The following is a 15,699-nucleotide window of genomic DNA, read 5'->3' on the forward strand; positions in this document are numbered from 1 at the left end:
TATTTGTTATGTAATCAAAGCACAGGGATGGTTTTGTTACGAAGTTAAAAAGAAAATTCCAGTTTTAGACTTAAAATGAATGTTACAAACGCTAGGGACTCTTTTTTTGGTTCAAAATAAAGTAGAAGATAGAAAAATCAACTTGAAGCACTTTTACCAGTATATTGAACAGAAGTAACAAAAACATGGCACGAACCTTGTTTACATATGACAAAGAATGGTGGGCTTTGTATCTTGTTTATCACTATATCTTGTTTATCACTTGTATATCTCTTCGACTGACACTCACATTTCGGTTGATCATTAGAAATGCATTATTACAAGCATTGTAAACAGAAAATATGATTTGACCAAAATCGTGACCATTAAGATTGTGGAAACCAATAGTAGTCAATAGGCAAAACATCATATCATTTTTGTTTACAATGAATATACATGATTGTATACATAAACTATGTAAGTGCCTTTTATGTTTACTAAGAAATTATTAATTCTTCAGTTTTTAATGTGATGTTATATACTTATCACTCCCATTTTGGTTTTTTGAGTGAAGCTTCCCAGATTATTGTTGTTGAAAAAAGCAAATAATATTTTACACTACACTGAGTCATTAATCGTTATATACATTTTAGTTGAATACATTTTATCTTTGTAGACAGTATAACTATTTATTCTAATTTTTGAACTGAATTATTAAGTATGGAAATTTATACTGTGGAATCATTAGATTTTGTGATGGCTCAATTTTCGTTGAATTCATGGGTACCTCTCACCCACGAATTAACATCCACCACAAATTAATAAATTAAGTTATATTTCCGTTTGAAGGTATATGAGGATACACGAAATTAGGTCCCCACGAACATGTTTAATTTAAGCAATCCACGAAAATTGGTCCTCACGAATTTTAACGATTCCACAAAAGGATGAATTATACATCTTTCCAAGTACTTTATCAAAGAATATTTAGCAAGAAAATTTATACCGATCTATGAAAGAAACTCATTTATCGTTTAACTGCAGCCCAAATAAAACACAAATAAAAAATCGATTTACAGTATCTTTACCTCTTCAATAAGAAAGTTAAATCATTTTGTAGGTGAAGAAAGGCCTTGGAGAGAACACCCAGCATCGACAACCGAGGTTTGTGTCACCTATCTATATTGATATTAAGTGTTTTTGAAAATTAACAATTATATTTTAGAATGAAGTTCAAAGAATGCAACAAAACAACATGTAATATTTCTTATACATCTTCAATCGTGCTCATCTAAATAAATGTGCCCGAATGGCTTTATGATAAATATGACCACGCTCCGACCGAAATTATCACCTCATAATATTATATAAATAGTGCCTGTTTGGGAGGGTAACAGTTGAAATTGACACCCCGAGAAAACCATTGTCAACCGACGCGAAGCGGAGGTTGACAATGGTTTTCGAGGGGTGTCAATTTCAACTGTTATCCTCCCAAACAGGCACTATTTATTTTGTTATACTGAATGTCTTTTTTAAAATTTTTAAGAAAATTTTACTGCTTTTATATAGGAATAACGTGAATTCTACAGCGAACCGTACGCGCATAATTTTCGCGCATGTAACATTTTTTAATGTTACCCGTTGCCAAGTGCGTTGCTAACGCTGAGGGTAATAGTAAATATTATTAACTGCGTCTTAACCAATCAGATTTCAGTATTTAATAGGAAAGTGTAACAATCAAAGAATATCCCACTCCTAACGTTTTGATTTCAATGCGCAGATGATCATTATATTTTAAATGAATATGATTTTATTTATTTAATCATAAAAAAAGATCATTATTTCATATTACACAACATTCAAAAAGAACATCAAGAAACAAACACGTTTTTACGGAAACTGTTTTTTCATTCGGAGGATTTTTAGACGAAAATGATACACGTTTAGCATAAATACAATCTTGCAAATGTAAAAAACAATTTTTTAGTCAAATTTTGCGAGAATGTCATATAACTAAAATTTGACATCACTGACCCCCATGTTTTATTATGTCAAAATGATACTTAATACATATTTAGGCAAAGTGGATTAGTCTTATAAAATTCCTGATACTAGAAATGTTTTTGTTTCAAATCAAACTGTAACTATTATAGAAACTGTCTATTTTAAGTGCAAAAATGGTTACCAAAAAGTTAATTCAGCTTCGGAAAATTTATTTTCGTAATCCTTCTATTCAGGGTGACCATTGTGCATAATTAAAAACAATATTTGAGGAAATAAGTTTCCTTAATAAAAAATACTGACAACAAATCCTTATCAGGCTGAAATCGCATCTTAGGGGAAAAAGGTCAAATAAAATTGGCCATAACTCAAAGGGATGAACACTGAATTCCCATTATCTTTGTATGTTGAAGTATGTTTTGTTTACAGATTGTAATGATTTACTTTTCAAAAAATTCTTGATCAAGAACATTGAGGAGTGTTATACCTTAAAGACATTACTTTTCATGTATCACATGCTTTCGATTACTATGCAGCACAGCCACTACCGTTTTTCGGTTATGCTATAAAACGCGCCCATTTTGTGTCGCTCATCTTTAATAAAATTATTGGGTGATAGGCTTCAAATTTGATTCGTAATGTTATCACAGATAAAGATAGTCGAAAACGTTAATATTATGTAATATAAACGATTATGGAAGGTATCACAAGATCGGTGCAATACGCCCTCCTTTATAACTAAATAGAGAACCTTGATAAAAGATGTATTGCCTTACTAAGTTAGCTTCGGGTTTATTTGTTTATTTGTTTACATAACCCATACATTTCGTATATCTACTTTTAACATTTAAGACAATGCAAAAACTTAAAGACACGTTGCAAGTCTACGAACCCAGGATGGAAACAAACGTGACTGCAGCAAACATCCTTCTGATTGGTCAGATCGGCGCGGGAAAATCGAGCTTCTTTAATTCTGTTGATTCAATATTTCGCGGCAGAGTCATGAATAAAGCATGTAGTGGGAATTCAGAGCGCAGCATCACAACAATGGTATGATACAGTGTAATTATTGTAAACAGCTTAACATACTACACATTTGTCCTGGTTATGAAACCGTCGTCAAAGTTTGCTTAAGGAAACTATATAGACATGTAGTTCATTGCATGTGTATTTAATTTGTTACCTTTCTTTACTGCAGACCTCAGAAATTTACATAAATCTTAAAACAGAATTGCGTTTCATTGAAATATCAAACTATAAATAATAACATTAAAATCAGACAGTATTTTATAATATTCGGAAAGAAAAGTTTTTAAGAAAAAAACATTCATTTAACCTGCCTTTAGCAAGGTCTCCTAAACTTGTAAAATAGCACCATATTTTGAAAATGCTGTTGCAAAACAATTGCTTTTTTAAATAACTTCCTTTGGAAAGTTTCGTTCTTCGTTTGAGTGAAATATCCAGACTAACATACTAGCTGAGGCTGATTTACTGAGCTAATTATTTTTAAAAAGTACATGTAAAACATACACTTACGTTGAAATATTGGAAATAGCGGAAGTTTTATGAAATTTTTTTCATTTGTTCGTTTCTTACATGTAAAACCCATAACACTGCTAGCGTTTTTCAAGTGAACAATTTTAAATACAAAAAATAGTTTGAAGCCATGAGATTTTTGCAAACCAAATTTATGTTAGTATTAAAAAAACAAATCTAAAATGTGTTTTTGTAACAAGTTTGATTGTTTTTATCAGTACCGACGTTTTGAACTGAAAGATAGCTCCACGAAAAAATTTCTAAATTTCCGCTTGTGTGACACTTGTGGATTCCAGGAAGGATTTTCTTTTGATGCACAAGAGTTTTCCTTTATCGTTTGTGGAAACCTTCCAGATTGTTACCGGGTAATATTACGTTCTTTTCAGAGTTGTATTAAGCAGCAATCCACACGCATTTGCAATGCGTTTTTAATTGTGTATGTTTTATGTTGTAGTTTAATCCCTTGGTACCTTTTGAATCGGATTCCGCTGGGTACATCAAAAAGCCGGAATTAAAAGACAAAATTCACTGTGTGGCATTTGTTATAGATAGCAGCACCGTTGATGTAATGCCGGACAAAGTACTTAAACACATGAAAGATCTACAAGCCAGGATGACCCATAGAGGTAAAGTATAGGTTACGTGGTGTGGTGAACCTACATTACGGCAAACGAAGAAGTTTTCCTTCTAATTTATTTCAGAAATAATGTACTTTAAAACATATAATAGTTTTTATTGTCTTTAAAATAGTATTTGAACGTATTTTAAAATGCATATGTAATCTAAACTAAGAATAATTTTCATCCACATTTCCTTTTTAAATAGGTTTACCACATGTTGTGTTGTTAACAAAGATTGACAAGCTAAGCCCAGAAGCAGATGACGATGTAACCAATACTTATACACATACAGCTGTCTGTGAAGCCGTGAATAAAGCAGCAGAAATCATGGGACTGCCATCTGCTCACATTTTTCCGATCAAAAATTATGTAAGCGAACCAAACCTAAAAACAGCTTTAGACATTTTGATAATGAAGGCCTTGAAGCGATGCCTCGAGTTTGCCGATGATTTTATGGATGAACAACTACTCAGAAAAGCAGCAGAAGAAAAAATGAATTGCACAGAAGTTGAAAGTGATCAGAATCACATAGAGAAAAAATTTGAAAATATGATTAATTAGGTCTGAAACTTTGGAAGTTAAATTCAGTTGAATTATTTATTGTGACAGTGTTGGTTTTGCAATGCACACTGTTTCTAAAACATAAAACAAGTTTTCTACCTAAGTAACTGAATAAATAAAATATGCTCACACTGGACTTTGTGTAAGGGATATGTCTGTATCAAAAATAAAGCAGTGAAACATATGAAAAACACCAGAGAGGATAGTGGTTTTAAAACATAATAAATTACCAAACCTAAAACGAAATCATCGCTTTAAAAGATATACTAAATAAAAATCATAAATTCAAAACATGTCTTTGTTACTCTGCAACCCAAGTTTAATTTCAATTACCATTACCCCCCCCCCCCCCTCCCCCCAACTCGCACACCCACCAAAAACAAACCCCCTCTAATGCTAAGAATAATTATTTTTAATTTTTATTTTTAATTTTTATGAGACTTATAAACTGTTACAGCCCTAATACGAATGATAATTATATATTATTAATAAATTCATGTTTTACCAACACACAATTCACTAAAATGTCCTTATTTGCCAATATAACAACACAGAAAGCGTTTGTTGTTTTTTTAAATGCTTTGTCTGTTCAAAAATTTTGCGAGCATGATGACCAAGCTCAAGAGGAATGGACTTTTAGTAAATCCAGGTTGATCAGATATAGTGGGTTTCCTGTCACAGTTTGTATATATGAAGCACGAATGAAAAAAAAAAACCCACATCTTTGTTTTGGTTTTTCAGTAGAAAAGGTCATGGGATCTTTAAGATCTATAAATTAACATTCGACGTTTAATGGTTTTGTTTTACTTCGTTTTCTGTTCCTCTCTATATTCAGAAGTAATATCATCAATATATCGGTTATAGCCTAAAGATATTCACTGTTTCTTGGATATCAATTAAAAACAATTTTACTTTAAAAATGTGTGTAAATGATTTCCAAACATTTTTTCTTTTAATATTATAAATCACCAATAAATGATTATTTCAATAGAAGTTGGGATAAGAAAAAATCACCTGACCTCAATATCTGCAACATCATATATATAATGTCATTGCTTTATTCTGTATACTAATATGTTTATGTCATATAATTAAAGTGAAAAAAAAATCTTTTTAATCTAAAGAATTGCGATTTCTATGACGTGTTTTAAGTGTTTGCTATAAGATAAGAAACGTTTTATAAAATGAGGAAGATATTCATTCATTTTCTAATTCGTGTTTCGTATTATATTGATTTCATTTGTTTCATTACCTTGATCCTATATGTAAATACTAAAATGCTATTATTTATGGCATGTATAACTCTGTCGTATTCTTAAATGATATAAACGTTGTTGTTAATATCTTGACACCTGACTTGAAAGAGTATGAAATTAGGCAATTATATTTGGTGCAGTTTTGATGTCAAAATGGTCTATGGTTTCAAACGATAAATAGATTCTTATGCAAAGAACGGAATTTTAAAAATTCAAAAACAAACGCTTAAACGCCTTGCCATTGTCACAACGTCGATTGAAATAGTGCCTGCCATAACACGGACAAGGTTTGTAAGGTCAAAATAATTCTTATTCAGAGTATGCAAAAAGCAAATTGCCTGTCGATACTTTTAACAGATATATTGTTATGATCTAATTAGTTAGCACACGAGCTAAATAATGAAGTTAGGGATTAAACTTTAATTGCGCTTGCGTAAATTGGAATTCTGGGAAATAGTTAGACAGTCCTTGGAGGAATTCGAAGATGTTATAAATCTGGTCAGTTTCTAAATGAAATTGCGCATCGTCGTTTTGAAAGGCTACATATGGGTATTGTCTGCACCCACGGACCCAGTGGTCTTCGTGTCTGTTTCATTTTTATACAGCGTGATAAATTTCTGATATATATACACGCAAATATACACTTCTCGCTTCTCTTAAGCTTAGTAAGATTGGAGAGGAAATATATTGGCAGTGGTTTGCGGGCCCATGAAATTCAGAGAGCTATTTTTGCAAAGTTAAAATTATAAGTAATAGGCAGGTTTGCAGTCACACAGTGTATGTACACTGCTACAAGCTTGTTTTCGCGCATTGGCATACAGTCATAAAAATAAGCGTGCAAACTATACACATACTTGCATATTTTTTTGCTTCTGAAAGTTATCGTATAAAAGAGGTCTTCCTTTTTCGGAAATACCCGAGAAACTAGTAAATGCCCTCTTTATTTGTGTTGCCTTTTTAAAGCAATATGAGCTTCAATTTTTATGTTGAAATATTTTTTTTTTACGAAAATGTTATTTTCTACTAAAATGACAAAAATATCATGGTTTTTAAATTTTTATTTGCCATAGTTTTGTTAAAACAAGTCGTTGAAATGCCTTATTTGAAGCAAAATTGAATTATTGTCGTCATGTACAAAAATTAATCTGTTATATATTCCTTAGAAAAGAAGTCTTTCTTATGACAAAAACTAATGTTTTTTCAAGTCTTATCTATTATTAAAGCTTAAGTTAAATGCAGACTAGATAAACTAGCAGGTTTTTGGAGCAAAATAAAAGTCTAAAAAATACAGCTCATATTGTTTTAAAAACAGCAATATGATTAGCGCTACATAAAGGTTTTTTTAAAAATTGTACTTCTTTTAGTACTTGTTTTGTATACAGCCGTAAGGTTTTGGTTATCGGTGTAATATTTTTTCATACCTTCTAATGAACTAAAACATAATTTAGGCGGTAACATCATTTTTATTTTACTCTCGTGCGATAAATTGTAATAATTTCTTAAGTTTAGAATCCAGAAAAAGAAAACAAGAATTAGGAGAGGATATTTTCAAAAACAATACCTATTCAACATTCCTAATCTTTTTTAAAATGATAAGCTGTTAATGACATAAATGGCACACCATAATCGGGTACATCTTTGAACTTTAAAACGAAACTAGGATAAATCGAAGATGGTTTTCAGAAAATACTAATTTAAAACCAATTCAAGGATTTCTAATAGCAACTAGAAGATAACCTAGGAAAGGTAGGCATGTCTGTGAATATAAGAAGTGTAAAGCTATTGCATTAAACACCGAATATGTTGTATATAATAAGGCTCAATGGTCATGTCCATTTAAACGATATATTTATTTACTTTAAACGGAGAGCTCTGTATTAAAATATAGGATATAGGATAGCTGAAATGTATTTGGAATTATGCTTGACTTAAGGTAGTCCAACCATAACTAAGGTGAATTGAACAATTTTGATTGATCTATACTACAACAAATAAATATTATAAAGCTTTTATGAGGCTGACATAGACCAAAGTTGGGTGTATGTATAAAGTCAATTAAATGAACTGTGTGCACTTAAAACTTTTTTAACGAGTTGTCTGCCCTTTAGGAAAATTGAAAAAATCATTTCCTGAAAATATGTATGGTAAACTATGAATTATTTTAGCATATTCGAATACGGAGAAAACTTTTGCAACTTTTTACCAAGAGAAATGTGAGAAAATTACTTGTACTAAAGAAATATATTTAAAAATGCATTTTCCCATAGATTTCAATGTTAACTTCAACATATGATAAATTTATTAGAATAATCTTTTTTTAAAGATTTCAAAAGTGAAACATTATTATTTAATAAACTCCTTAAAATCACACTAAGATTTTAGTGATCAAACTTGCAATCTATTAGATATGAAATATGATAGTTATGGATGGACTACCTAAACCTAGATAAACAATTATTACCGAAAAAAATAATATTTAAAAATTTTAAGATCTAAAGGTTGATATGATGACCATCGAGCCTCCATACAGAGCTTAATCAAGTAAGATGATATTTACATGAACTATTCATTGAAAGGACAGGGTCACAAACCAGAACGAAATTAACTGTTATTGGGTCCATAAAATCACCAATACGGTATCATTTATTAGATAAACAAACAATTAAAGCTAATCACAATTATCAAAATCTATCACTTTTTTCACTCTCATTTGAACGATATCAAAACCATGATATATATTTTCATAATTTGCCAAATAAAAAGAGGCTGGTGAAATATCTTTAGGGATGTGATCCTTTTTAGATTTTGGTAAAGACAATAAAAATCATGTTTTAATCTGTCATTTCTTAAAAAATACGAAAGAAATAAGTAACAGATCTTAGAGTTTTGGCAAATTATGACATTTTCTCATGAATTTTATTGCTGCTTTCAAACAAATATTTTATGTTAAGCATCTGTCACAACTGGCCGTACCTGTTTGGTGATCGTGCGTGTGCAACGAGTTTTGCCTTTCGTGGCTCACGTGGCTGATCATAGCGTTAAAAATCGCATTGAAGTGATTGAGGTTTCAACGTAATACAAACGGACCTTTGACGTGCCAGTCGTAGGTGTCACGTACAATTTTGATTTAAGACGGGATTCCACTCGCAACGTGCGATGCTCGTAGGAACCGTACTTCCATCATACGATTGTCGTGCACCAGACTTACGCTTTCCTTGCGATCGGCAGTAATAATATTCACGTCGTAGGTTAACTGCAAGTTATTTGTAACGGTGTTTCAAGTTACAAATAAAATAGTCATCTATTAATTCGTGAGTTCGCTTAGGTTTCCTTTCTAAGAATCAAGTAATAATCAACAAATGCAACGAATTATTTAAACAAACAATTCTGTTTGCTACTACGTACTGTGCTTCACAACTCCTATCGATTCACCAATACAGTTGAGAGTCACTAAGACACACATTCACAAAGACACTATCCAGTCATCAAGACAGAAGTTACAGAAGCAGAGTTAAGATCTGAGTGGTCTAGCTAACAATTCAGTTACTTTTCAACACAGCTCAAATCCCTGATCTATAGAAATCTAACAGAGGAGTTTCACCAGAAGACCGTTCAAAGTGTTCAGGCAGAAGACGAACTAAGAATGATAGGGTGGCTGTTTATATACCCAGCAAGTTCTCACTGATTGGCCTAATCATGTATCATTTCTATGAGATATACTGATTATCATTGATTGGTCCAAAATAGAGGCATCTGATTGATTAAACACATGATAAATTTCAATCTGGAAGTAAAACCACTACACAATCATACCGACGTCTCTCTGTTCCCCACGACAGCTGCACGGACAATTATTAGTTTTCACGATAAAGAGTATCTTTATGTATAATATTATACATGTATGTACTTAAATATATCACTGTAAGAAAGTAAATATTGAAACGTCAAAAGAACTCGTGGAAAAAGAAGACTATTACTAGTACACTGTAATTGCTGCTTTGATACAATTATGAAAACAATTTCATAAAACTCTGATGGTCATAATGATAATCATTTTTTTCTAAGTGGAGAAAGGAGTACTCTGTTTTCAATCGTAATTTATCATACTCACGAAAAAACAGCTTGTGGATGTGTGGATGTGTTGAAGTTTTTTTTGTGTAGTTGGTTTTTAATCAATAAAAAATATCGTTATGCGCGTATATATATCATTTTTCTTCTCATTAATCCGAAATTCTATTGTATATGATTTTATCTTAGAACGCTTGCAGGTCGAAGTGATTGGGAAATCTTATGCCATTTCTCTACAATATACTTTAATATTCAGTTCCTTTTTCTTATTCGCCTTTCGTATTTTTGTCAAAATGAACTTATTTGATGTGTTTGATTATGGTTTTTGAAGGAGATTTAACACTATAATCTTTGATTTGATTTTGATGAATGGTAAAACTATCGATTCTCTAATCATTATGGTGATTGTTTTCATAATCATTTTTCTAAAATCTTGATTACGCACCCCGAGCAATTGATGTAGGCATGATCTAAGTGTGACGTACGTTTATTGTACGTTCAATTTATATGTTGATGGCAAGCACATGCGACTTGCAGTCAACGTACGTGTAACGCAATGGACAAGTAGATCTTATTACGTCATTCGCACAAGTCAAATCGTACAGTCCCTTTACGGTTTCTTGAGCGTTCGTTTTCAGATCTTGCAAGGAAACCGTGGTAATTGTTGTTTATGTCCAACAGCCACCATGCTTGCTTACGGGCAGCGTACGTCTTTCCAAAATCGTAAGATGCACTTGCGTGTCTCGCAAGATTTTCATCAAAATCCGCCTGTATATCACTCAAAGAAGAACGTACAACCAGTTGTGACTAAAGCTTTAAGTTGCATATTAATTATTTATCGTTTCAAACAGCAATATGGCATCAAGGAAAAATTAGATTTTCATAAGTCGTATAATTTTGTTTTTGTTTTATGAATAATGTTTGTCTACATTTGTCTTTCTTTTCTTTAAATATGGATGAGAAATGACACTTTTCATCGTTTGAATTTTAAAGAATCAACTTACTCAAAAATACATACTATGCCGGAGCTTCTTAGCAAGAGATACAGAGACCAGCTGGTCACATGGATCGGTAGACCTTGTCACTTTCAATTGTTGTACAAAATCAGCAGGGACGGATGTTCGGCCCCGACGTTTCACCAGAAGTGTGACGGTCAGGGCGCCACGGTAACAGTCCTGTACAATACAAACAACACTATATATGGCGGCTACCTGTCACAGAGCTGGAACTCTAATTACGCATACATAAACGATCCGAACGCCTTCCTCTTCCGTTTGCAGTATAATGGATCATCTAATCCATTAAAGTTTCAAGTCAAAAATGCAGGTTATGCTGGATATGGACAAAGTGATTATGGTCCAACATTTGGCGGCCATGATATCTTCACGTTCAGCGGAACAGTTTCCCCTTCAGGAAAGGCGTTTTCTCTTAACGGTGGCTTTAGTCTTGGTCAAAGTTACAACCTGAACGGACAGAACGTAGACACTATAGCAAACAACAGTCTTCAAGTCACAGATTTGGAGGTTTACAAAGTAATAGGTTAGATGATTTTTACAATTTTGTAAACTAAATTATAGATATAAAATGTTTAACAATTCTAGTCAAAGACTTACTTAATATAAGAGTTTTCTGATTGTAATGACCAGACATAACTTAATTTCATGTATCTGATTCAGTCATTTATTATATATTTATCAACTTCAAAAAAGAAAATGAGAAAACTACTCTAATGAAAAAAAAACCCACTGAATATTATGGTGAAATCACATTCTAAAGGACTATATATGGTTTGAGCCTAAAATGGCCCCCTAAAATGAACGTTGTCATTTTACTGTAATTCTTTGTTTTATTTGTACACATATACATTTAAAGTTTTTTCATAATTTTCATTTTGAATTTAGTGCCCACAATTTAAAAATATGACATCATAAAGTTTACCTTTTCCCGCCATTTTCTCATTTTCAGCATAAAACGGCTTGTTTTGAGGCAGTTTTTCTTTAAGGAAACATTGAGCAACTACTTGAGCAAACAAAATATTTTCACCAAAGATGTATCTTTCCAATACTTATAAGTAACAAAAAGTTCGTTCTTGTTTAAAGAGTCGCTCTATATTTCCCATTCTAAAAAAGATAAGAAAAATGTCAATTTTTGGTTGATTTTGATTGAATTATAAAAATAGCGTCACTTCTGACGTCATATACTGCCAGTGAGTGCATATAAATCAAATAAATAGGTGAAAAACATATTTCATGTCAACTCTTTTATAAAATAACACAACAAATTAATGTACCTGAATCATTTTAAAAATATCGGATTTTGGGGGCCAAATTTGACTAATATCATATATAGTTTTTTATCTCTTTATCTTACACAATATTTGATATATAAAGATGGGCCGGGTCAGACAGTTCCTGATCTAGACAAACCCTGGAGAGAACACGATGGATGGACAAATGAAGTATGTACACTTGGTTCGTTATAACAAAACTGTTCTATAATACTTTATGGTTTCAATACATTTTAACACATTATAAACAAGCCATATGAATACACTCAGTTATTGAATTTCTATCGCAAATACTCAGTCTGTTCCGAAATTGGTGGGGAAAATGCAATTTATTCGTTTTATCTTTTGTTGGAAATGGATTCACACTGTTCAATTTGATGCGGTTTAATTTTTGACTGCAATATAATAAAGGTTTGCATCACTGTTTTGAGCTCTAATTGCAAACTACATTCTTTAACTCTACATTTATTTAAAAAATAAGATATTATTTTTTAATGTATATTGGTATAAGTGTAAATCTTTCACAAAGCCGACATGAGAAACAGTTGAAGCTCGGCGGAATATTTCTTCTTCCTTTGAAGTCACGGAGCTGTTGGAAATTTTAAAACAAAGTGTTTAAAACAGGGTTAGGATCTACGGAGGAAATTAATGGTCCTCTTTTTCCCTTTCCTCTCTTTGCAAAATAAAAAAAAGAGTTTTTAAACCTTATAAAAATTTTTTTAAAAAAGTGGCAAAAAATTGTCTTTTTGCTCTTTCAACTGACGCAACATAGAAAAGCCCCGAGCAACAGTATCAAATAGTGACATTCTTATTATCTTTTTTTATTTCATAGAATATTTGTTTCTCGTCTAACATTAATTTCATAGAATAATGCATGAGAATAAGGAATCGTAGGAAAATCTAGTGTTACTGCTTGCATTGATCTCAAAATGATTATTATCTTTGTAATAATGAATATACAGTGTTTCGATAACATTGTGCTTTTATAGAACCGATCATAAGATTATGAAAGAGTAATTGATGCATTTAAAACCTATACTAATATAATGATCATTATGGTGTTTTTAGATCGTTTAATGAGGAGTATGTTATTCACTCAGTTGATATGAGTTTTATTTTAGACAATGCAAGCACTTAAGGAGTCCTTGCTTGACTACAAACCTATGACAGAAACAAGTGTAGCTGCAGCAAACATTCTCCTGATTGGTCAGATAGGCGCAGGAAAATCCAGCTTCTTCAACTCTGTCAACTCAATTTTCCGGGGGAAAATTACCAGCAAGGCTTGTAGTGGGAGCTTCGAACACAGTGTGACAACGATGGTGAGAGAGAGAGAGAGAGAGAGAGAGAGAGAGAGAGAGAGAGGGGGGAGAGGGAGAGAGTGAGTTTGTAAGATAAAACAATTAAGCCACAACATTTTTAACCAACATGCAGATTACTTGAGTGGTTATATTAATGCTCATGTTAAATTGAACCACATAACAATGATAGAAAACCTGTTTTAGTTATCATTTATGTAAAGAAAACAATCAGTTTTTATTTATTTATTTTTTCTTATCAGTATCGACAATACAAAGTGAAGGATTTTTCCAAAGGAAAGTTTCTTAACTTTCGCCTGTGCGACACTCGTGGCTTTGAGGAAGAATTTGCACTTGATGCTCAGGAAATTTCATTCATTTTGGATGGAAATATTCCTGACCGGTACCAGGTGATTCATAATTTCATTTAAGCAATACAATGTGGTCTTTACAACACATCTCTCCCGAAAACCAAAAACAAATGCTAGTATATATTTTATAACTTGTAACCAACCCCCATCAATTATTTCGCATGTTAAACAGTAGATTCGTAGGTTGACTTTTCGGGCATTATCTGCTTTTTGTTTCAGTTTAACCCTTTGGTTCCTTTCACACCGGATACCTCTGGGTATATCAAAGACCCCAATCTGAAAGACAAAATTCACTGTGTGGCGTTTGTCATAGATGGCAGCACTGTTGATGTTATGTCGGACAAAGTCCAAAAACGGATGAAAGATCTACAGGTCAGAATGAACCACAGAGGTAAGAGACAGTATAAATAAAAATACCCAAAACTTTATCGATCTGACAGATGACATTGCGGGGTGTCAAGCCACATTAAGCCATATTTTTCAACTTTTGTATGCAGGGTTACCTCAGGTCGTCTTCTTGACCAAACTTGACAAAATATGCCCGGATGTAAATGACGATGTTAAAAACACGTTTACGAGTACCGCTGTCTGTGACGCCGTGGAGAAAGTAGCAGAAATAATGGGTCTTCCACGTGCCCACGTGCTTCCGGTGAAAAATTACGAGAGCGAGACTAAGCTGAAGACTACAGTGGACATTTTATTAATGCAAGCTCTGCAGCGATGCCTTGACTTTGCCGATGATTACATGGATGAACAACTTGACAAAATGGCAGCGGAAGGAAAGAACGTTCGAACCAAAGATTAGTTTGATTTGTTTTCCATATAAACATTGTTAATCTAGTCGAAATCATTTGATTTTGCATTGAAGTCTACCTGTTTTTAAAGAGACATGAAAGACATTTTACTGATTTGGTTATTGTTCTTAATTTAAACGTCTATAGCTCTGTAATAAAACAGTATATTCAATGAATTGTCGTTAAATGACGTCAATGCTGCAAAATCATATCATATATGACAACAACAAAATCCTTGTTTTTTTTGTTTTGTATTGATTATAGCTAAAAAGTTTAGAGATGTTATTTGAAATTATTTTTAGAACAATTTACAGAAACAAAAGGGCACATATATGTGAGTTCGGGCACGGTAGAAGTTAAATGAATGAATGAATGAGTGAATAAGGTAATGGGTTTATAAATGTAGGAATGAATGTGTTCATGTATATGCTAAACAACAAGTTAATTTATCATCATATGACAAAAGTAAAGCTTATTATTTATTATCCAATTATCCTTTGTCTTGTATACAAATATATCAATAATATATCACTCTGTAAACTGGTAAATTATACTACACACTACATGTGTATATACTGTATTCTATGATTATTTTATAACACCACTTCTTGACTTTGTATTTTGGAGAGGGTTTATATAGGCTTTGCTTGTTGCCTAATCCATTTGATTACTCAATAAAATATGTTTAAAATTAAATTAAAAATTAGATGTAGAACCGACTACGGTAGGGTTGAGATGGCAAACATGGCGCAGAGCTTTTGAGTTATTTATAGTTGGTAAAGGAATAGAAAATGCGGCACAGAAAAGGAGAGCTTTGTTATCGCATTCTGGAGGTGCAGGGTATTTATTTTACATTTCATATTTCCTGCTGTTGAACTAGACGGAGATGAGATGGTGTACGACATAGCTATTGAACACTTTGACAACTACT

At 32.3% G+C, this 15,699-nt stretch overlaps 2 protein-coding genes across 2 annotated transcripts; both read left to right on the plus strand.

Moving 5' to 3' along the window:
• The first annotated feature begins 2,835 nt into the window (after nt 1-2,835).
• Nucleotides 2,836-5,262, plus strand: LOC128158353 (interferon-induced protein 44-like). The gene is made up of 4 exons (XM_052821146.1): nt 2,836-3,030; nt 3,735-3,881; nt 3,971-4,142; nt 4,342-5,262. Exons 1-4 carry the CDS (start codon nt 2,836-2,838, stop codon nt 4,695-4,697), a joined length of 870 nt encoding a protein of 289 aa, XP_052677106.1. The 3' UTR covers nt 4,698-5,262.
• A 2,342-nt stretch (nt 5,263-7,604) lies between these two features.
• LOC128158350 (interferon-induced protein 44-like) lies at nt 7,605-15,341 on the plus strand. The gene is made up of 7 exons (XM_052821142.1): nt 7,605-7,699; nt 11,015-11,560; nt 12,412-12,479; nt 13,430-13,627; nt 13,867-14,013; nt 14,194-14,365; nt 14,472-15,341. Exons 2-7 carry the CDS (start codon nt 11,041-11,043, stop codon nt 14,777-14,779), a joined length of 1,413 nt encoding a protein of 470 aa, XP_052677102.1. The 5' UTR covers nt 7,605-7,699; nt 11,015-11,040; the 3' UTR covers nt 14,780-15,341.
• The last annotated feature ends 358 nt before the right edge of the window (nt 15,342-15,699 follow it).

Source organism: Crassostrea angulata, chromosome 8 (assembly GCF_025612915.1).
Source record: "Crassostrea angulata isolate pt1a10 chromosome 8, ASM2561291v2, whole genome shotgun sequence".
Taxonomy (NCBI): domain Eukaryota; kingdom Metazoa; phylum Mollusca; class Bivalvia; order Ostreida; family Ostreidae; genus Magallana; species Magallana angulata.

What these genes read in the sequence shown, in the direction of transcription:
- LOC128158353 (XM_052821146.1), top strand. Translation starts at nt 2,836, where the DNA reads ATGCAAAAACTTAAAGACACGTTGCAAGTCTACGAACCCAGGATGGAA. An exon ending in AGCGCAGCATCACAACAATG is followed by an intron (nt 3,031 to 3,734) that starts GTATGATACAGT and finishes TGTTTTTATCAG; the next exon opens with TACCGACGTTTTGAACTGAA. An exon ending in ACCTTCCAGATTGTTACCGG is followed by an intron (nt 3,882 to 3,970) that starts GTAATATTACGT and finishes TTTATGTTGTAG; the next exon opens with TTTAATCCCTTGGTACCTTT.
- LOC128158350 (XM_052821142.1), top strand. Translation starts at nt 11,041, where the DNA reads ATGCCGGAGCTTCTTAGCAAGAGATACAGAGACCAGCTGGTCACATGG. An exon ending in AACACAGTGTGACAACGATG is followed by an intron (nt 13,628 to 13,866) that starts GTGAGAGAGAGA and finishes TTTTCTTATCAG; the next exon opens with TATCGACAATACAAAGTGAA. An exon ending in ATATTCCTGACCGGTACCAG is followed by an intron (nt 14,014 to 14,193) that starts GTGATTCATAAT and finishes TTTTTGTTTCAG; the next exon opens with TTTAACCCTTTGGTTCCTTT.